General features: G+C 31.9%; 1 protein-coding gene across 1 annotated transcript; it reads left to right on the plus strand.

Annotated features, from left to right (window-relative positions):
* The first annotated feature begins 4,607 nt into the window (after positions 1-4,607).
* LOC118050934 (small ribosomal subunit protein eS4) lies at positions 4,608-6,953 on the plus strand. The gene is made up of 5 exons (XM_035061404.2): positions 4,608-4,732; positions 5,286-5,363; positions 5,479-5,659; positions 6,122-6,219; positions 6,395-6,953. The coding sequence occupies exons 1-5, from the start codon at positions 4,730-4,732 to the stop codon at positions 6,824-6,826; spliced, it is 792 nt and encodes a 263-aa protein (XP_034917295.1). The 5' UTR covers positions 4,608-4,729; the 3' UTR covers positions 6,827-6,953.
* Positions 6,954-7,218: the final 265 nt, after the last annotated feature.

Here is a 7,218-nt window from a genome sequence, read left to right on the forward strand (position 1 = left end):
CAGGAAAAAATTTATTTTTTTAATGTGAGATTTGAAGCCCTTTAGGTATATATACTTTATGTGTACAAGAAAAAAAAATTATATTTTTTCAACTTGGGATAAAAAATCTTTTTGGTTTAAATACTTCAACTTAAAAAAAAAAGATAATATGTTGTCAATGTGAGATAAAAACATCTTTTGAAATAATCTTTTAAACTTCATTATTTACAACATATATAGTCTATATCCACATGGATTATTTCTTAATTTTTTCATATGAAATATTAAAACTTCAAACATTTTTTTTGAAATTTTTAGGGTTGATTCGAGTTGACCTCGGTCAACTTGTGTAACCCAAGACCCAAACCTTTGGCCAGGTCAAATCCCGAACCGGGTTTGATAACTATGAATTATTGCGCTGAGGGTTGGATGAAACTTTTTATTTTTTAACATAAAAAAATATATAGGTGTTGCTAATGTTTTTTCTATTAGAAAAAGCAAATTTAAATCGTGTGAGGATTGATTTGATGTGACTCGGTCATTTTAACGGTTCCAAAAATAACCTGAATGACTGGTAAAAATATAATTTAAGTTAAAATAAATATTTAAGATGAGATGTTTTAATAAACATCAATATGATAGCATATTAGATTGATTTGAGTAACTTGGGTTAACCTGCCAATCCATATACCAAGTCATAAGATCATGAAAACCCCATAGAAATAAAATCAAAACAAATTACATAACTCAATTTTCAATAAACGCAATGTTGAAGGTTGAAATTAAAAAAACATTAATTAAAAAAAACTAAAAAAATAACATGAGTCAACTAGCTAAATCCGCAACTCGAGCTATGAGATCATGATAACCCAAAAAAAATAAATTGAAACAAATTATGAAGTTCAATTCTTGATCAACCTAGTGTGAAAAGATATAATTGAAAAAAAAATTAATTAAAAAAAAACATAAAAAATGATTCAAGTCAACTAGGTTTAACCCGACTAACTCATGACTCGAGTCATGATATGAGGATAACTTTATAGAAAGCAGGCCGAAACAAATCACGAAATTTAATTTTCAATCAACTTAATATTGAATTATAAACTTAAAAAAAAATCAATTGAGTTAACCTATTAAATTTGTGATTTTGATTATAAGTTTGGGATAATTTTGTAAAAAATAAATTAAAAAAATTTTTGGAACTCAATCTTCATTAAATCTAACATTGAAAAATGAAATTAAAATAAAAAAACCATGTAAAATAAATAGTATTATGTGAGGAGAACTACAATATAAAAAAAACCCTCGTACTCTATTTTTTTTTTTTGGTTAAATTCTTCGTGATGCAAAGACCGACCTTCCCAAGTTGGTTACCAAATCAAACCCTGCGACATGATGCTAAGCTATTTCGTTACTTGTTTTGGACATCAAATAATAAGGTTGAATATGTAGGGTGTTCATGTGAAGAATGTTGTAATATAGGACATCTAATTGATGGAAACTTCACGCTTTTCTGATTTTGTTTTAGCTAATTATCGCAGACCACCTCTCCATTTGGGTTGTTGATGAAAACAAGATCAAGGCCGTTGGATCTTTCCTTGTCTGATATTATCACTGTTAGCTGGTAATATGATTTGAGACCTAGTTTCCCTAATGTGAGGTTAACGGTTTCTAGGGCCACAAGTCATCTTTGAACTGCTCAACTATAAAAACTGCCAATAGCCAGCTTCCGAACAACTTTAAGAGGTTTTCTGCTGTTTCTTCAGCTTCACACAAGAACAGTACACCTACCAGCCAATGCCAAACAATGCATTACAAACATCCGTTTTGCTATAATTTTCTCCCTTCTGTTCATCTTACTCCCGTCATTATCACTTGTTTCCTCCTTCACCGCCATCTTCAGTGCTTGAGAGCATATTATAATAAGACAAGATTTATTGAAGAAAAAAGGCTTGTTTCGTTGACGAAAGCTTGGCTATAAGATTCAAAAAACTCTTTAAGTTTTATATTTTTTTTTTAAAAAAAACTTGGTTGACTCCCATAAACTCGATCGGTTGACGCACGAATCAAGCCTCGAGCCAGGTTGATCCCATGCCGGGTCTTATCACTGTAGCTAACAGTGGAAGCAGCATGAGAAAATGCAACTTTGAGTACAACTTACTTCTGAACTTGTGGGTATTAGGTAGAAGAGATGGATGTAAATATCAAACTGTTGGAATGTATACATTCCTTTAAATTAATTTGTACACTAACCTTGATGGAATATAACACCTTTGCACTCTCTAATAAAAACCACATGCCTTTTGATACATGCCTCAAGGACAAGGATCAAAGGATATATATCGTCCCATGCTCTGTTAGATTCCAAAAACAAAAAATCATCTGGTAGTGTTAGTTTCATCTGCTGCTCGAGCTGTAATCTAACCAACAAGGAGGTGTATTTTGAAGGTTATATTTGCAAAAAGGAACACAAGCCTCCATCCAATAACGTATTTTTAAATAATATACAGAGTTCCCACTATGATTAATCTTCGCGTAATGTGGAAGAAAACTCACGCACTACCAAGTAGGAAAGCCTATCAACAGCATAAAGAACAAGAGCACTGAAACCATGTCTTTCGTCTCAAGTGTTGATTGACGCAATAAACTCAAAAAGTCTGGGATGATTGCAGCATTTTGTCATGTTTAAATTTGACCCGGAAGTTTATATCCATGGAACCCTCTCTAGCTGGGAGGAGGATCATGAGGGAGAAACATCAACAATCTTCAACACTACTTGTGAGTGCGGCCGCAATCACTGCACAAGCCACTTAAATGACGACACCTTCACTCCCATTTAGCAATTTTCAAGCTCGGAGTTCGTATTGTCAAAATCTACGACAGTTTATTTCCATAGAACTTTGAAATTATCACGTAAGGTCTGCTTGTAGACAAAGGAATATCTTAAAGTCTATCACTCGTCACAATGTCTGAGCTTGATGCATCTCAGTCAAATATCAATGATGCAGAATGTAAAATGATCGGTGCTACAACTGAAACTCCCATCGATGCTTAAGAACTTCACCTATGGCAGTCGATGATTTATGATTAAGGACAATTTGTATGTTCTTCAGATAGATTATTTTCCACTCACTTAGCTTTGCCTTCCATTTCTTTACTGTGCAGCCAGAGGTTTATAGAAGAACTTTCTGTCCAGCATCTAACGTCTTTAAGTTCCAATCTAATTCTAAGATGACGATAAAGAAAAGAAGAACTTGGTAGTGCAAGGACGATGACATTTCAAGACAACTAGTTTTGCTCAAGAAAAACTCGGGGTTCGGAATTGGTTTATTTGGTTTGTTGAGCTTTTTATATTGTTTATTATTTGTTTTTAGAAGAAAATAAAATGAAAATTGAGTTTTGGGTTACAAAAATAAGAGCTCGAATTTTTTTCAGCTAAAAAGGATTACTTTGTTTTTTGTATTTTAAAAATATTTTTTTTTTAAAATAAATTATTATTATTATTTTTTAATTTTAAATTTATATATTTTTTTGTATTTTTAAATTATTTTAATGAGATCTAATGTCAAAAATAATTTTTTAAAAAATAAAAAAATATTATTTTAATATATTTTTAAGTAAAAAAATACTTGAAAATAATAATTAACAATTTTTATGTTATTAATTATTTTTTAAAATAAAATGATGCACACTATATCTTTTACCGTTTAACATAAAAAAAAATAATAAGCAGGCCGATGTCTCCAAGACTTTTTTGCTGGGCCAAATATGAGGCTACACTTAGCCTCATTCTATGTTTTTTTTTTTAATTAAGAACTTTTTTTCTTTTTAGGTTTTGATTGATATGCCTGTAAATTAAATATTTAAAATGATAATTAAATTATTATTTAGTTTTAGTATAGGTATTAAATAATATTATAGGTTTATTATGAAAATATTTAAATTTTATTTTTTTAATTATTATATAATAATCTGCAAATAAAATAAAACATTTGCTCATGATTGCTCAATAAAAATGCATTATTTTGTTATTTTTAATAGACTTCTTACTTGTTTTATTGCATTAATTGATTTTATTTTGCCTTCTTCCACTTATAAAATATTGAGATATTATTTTAATATATTTTACTACAGCTTATATTTTTTAAAGATCATAATAGGTTTTTATCTAAAAATAGTGCTTACTATTAAAATTTATTTAAAATAATAAAGAGATGCATTAATATAAAAATGAGGTTTAGATTAAAAAATATGTTTTTCAACTATAATAATGTGGTGAATGATGCATTTCAATTAAAAATATATCAAAATGATATATTTTTAAATTTTAATTTTTAATCAACACATTAAAATTATAGAAAAAACTAATTTAATATTTTTAAATAAAAAATATTAAAAAAAATTTAACAAATAAATTTAACATAAAAAAAAAAAAACCAAAACTCCGGGCAACTATTATAACAATTTTTTAAACAACGCTCAGCACGGCTAACCAATAAAATTACTATACAAACATAGACATGGCTTAATGATCAAATAAGTGGGCCCAACAAGAGTCCAGAAAATTCTAGGCCCAATAACATTACCCCGACCCGGTTTAATTAAGATATCAATAATAATAACCCTAATAGATACAGCCTTCGCAGCTCTCTCTACCAGACTATACCTGGAAGCCGTAAGAGAGGAGAAGAGGCTCAAGAGAGGCGCAGCTCAGCAGAGTTACTGACCTTTTCAACTTTACGTTTGCAAAATGGTTAGCTGTTTTTTTATTTTTAAAAATTCAACGTTTAAGTTATGTGCTCTTTGGTTTTGGTTTTGGTTTTGTTGTTGGATTAGCTAGCTCATAGGATTTCATCTTGTCTCAGTGATGCTTAATCGTGTTGTGTAGTTGACGTCTTAAAAGAAAACATGGGCTTACATTGTTTCTTGTTGGTTTTGATATCGTTGAATTTGTGGGATATGATGGTTAATTTGTTTTGCACAATTGAAGTGAAAATTGTATTTACTGTTCTCGTTTGTGTGTCAGTGATTGCTAAATTTGGCCAATTTTTTTGTTTATTTTCTGTAAGATCTTGTGAATGACTTTTACTAATTTGGATTTTGAATTGAAGCCTTTTTATTTATTTATTACTACACCTTTGTGTAAGTCTTTGTTCATTTGTTTCCCTTCATCTTCTTTCTGCGTGTCTTGCTGTTGTTTTAACATGTGCATGATTTAACGATAGCATCTAAATCTTTGTAGAATTTTCAGATGTTTTTCTCATCACTCTTGTTTAATTGGTTGCTGCTTTTATGGTGAATTACAGGCTAGAGGGTTGAAGAAACACTTGAAGAGGCTCAATGCTCCTAAACATTGGATGCTTGACAAACTTGGTGGTGCATTTGTATGTTTGCAATCTCTGACCCTATACTGCAATGTCAATTTTTTTTATTACCTGTACTAGCTTCTTTCTTGTTCTTCTTTGTTGATTGTGATTAGTTTTATTTTGTGTTGTATAGGCGCCCAAGCCCTCATCTGGACCCCACAAATCTAGGGAATGTTTGCCTCTGATTCTTATTCTGCGAAACAGGCTGAAATATGCTTTGACATACCGTGAAGTGATTGCTATTTTGATGCAGAGGCATGTCCTTGTTGATGGGAAGGTCAGGACAGATAAAACTTACCCATCTGGTTTCATGGGTATGTGCAATTCTGGCTTAATTCCTACAACTTTTATGATTTTTTTTTAACTGTGGATTGTCTAGATGGGAGTAGGATTTTGTACTTTTCAATGCTTTGGTATTGGTTGAAGATGGTTAAATAGGAAGTTTTTATTATTACTAATAAATGATGAACTTGCTGTCATTTTGATTTCCACATCTCTTGATTAAGGATTTGAGGCCTTCAATACAGCAAAATAGTTGTTCGCAAGTGCTCATATGTGTGATAGGTAGGCTATAAGAGTCCCTGGCTGCCAGAAGTTAATACTTGTTTTAAGTGGTCACTTTGTGTGATAGGATATGAGAGCATGCTTGATTGGAAGTGCTTATTATGTGTGATATACTATTTTTTTTCACTTATATGGTCATTTCTTTTTCATTTTTCTCCCTCAAATTCCATAATCTTCATTTGGTTGCTTACTATGTTTTGCTTCCGTTACAGATGTTGTGTCAATCCCAAAGACAAATGAGAGCTTCCGTCTCCTCTATGACACCAAAGGCCGCTTCCGGCTCCACTCACTCAGAGATGATGAGGCCAAGGTTTGTGATACTTTTGGCTACTTGTTTTTTTTTTTTTTGTTTGGGATTTTTTTCTGTTGTTTTTCTGGACCATCCACTAATTTGATAGATCAATGAATTGCATTTTTTAATTTCATGTCTTAAGAGTGGAATCACCTCAGATAATGACTCCTTTTTTTGTTTAATGCCTTCGCAGTTTAAGCTTTGCAAAGTTCGGTCTATTCAGTTTGGGCAGAAAGGAATCCCTTACCTGAACACCTATGATGGGCGCACCATCCGCTACCCAGATCCCCTCATTAAGGCAAATGACACCATCAAGCTGGACCTAGAGAGCAACAAAATAGTTGACTTCATCAAGTTTGATGTGGGAAATGTTGTCATGGTCACTGGAGGAAGGAACAGAGGCCGAGTCGGAGTAATCAAGAACAGGGAGAAGCACAAGGGCAGCTTTGAGACAATCCATGTCCAAGATGCCACTGGCCATGAGTTTGCCACCCGCTTGGGCAATGTGTTCACCATTGGAAAGGGCACCAAGCCATGGATTTCTCTTCCCAAGGGTAAGGGTATCAAGTTGTCTATCATTGAGGAGGCTAGAAAGAGGCTTGCAGCATCCCAAGCTACTGCATGAAGTTCATGATTTTTCCTTGAATTCCTGGGTCAGTTGTGTTTTGTTATCGTAATTTTGTACTCAACTTTGAACAATGTTTGTTTTTAAAGACAATTCTAGGGATTCCAATGCCAGGATTGGTTGCAAAGCGCAATGTCATTAGTAGATTAAAAGGCGTTACATTGAAAGCGATATAAATTGTTGGGGAAAAAAAATAAAAACAAGAAAGCGATGCAAAGACAACCCAAAAAAATCGAAGGATATCAAAGCTATTAAATCTTGGCTTGATTTGATGAGTTGACATATAAAACTTATGATTTAGAGCTTGATTTGAGTTGATTTTTAAGTTGAATTAGAAAAAATATTGATTTGGTAAAATTTGATTAATCTAATTGAGTTTTAATGATTTTGTT

This window comes from Populus alba, chromosome 15 (assembly GCF_005239225.2).
Source record: "Populus alba chromosome 15, ASM523922v2, whole genome shotgun sequence".
NCBI lineage: Eukaryota > Viridiplantae > Streptophyta > Magnoliopsida > Malpighiales > Salicaceae > Populus > Populus alba.

Coding starts and splice junctions, on each gene's coding strand:
- LOC118050934 (XM_035061404.2), top strand. Junction 5,364..5,478: donor ACAAACTTGGTGGTGCATTT/GTATGTTTGCAA, acceptor TGTGTTGTATAG/GCGCCCAAGCCCTCATCTGG. Junction 5,660..6,121: donor TTACCCATCTGGTTTCATGG/GTATGTGCAATT, acceptor CTTCCGTTACAG/ATGTTGTGTCAATCCCAAAG.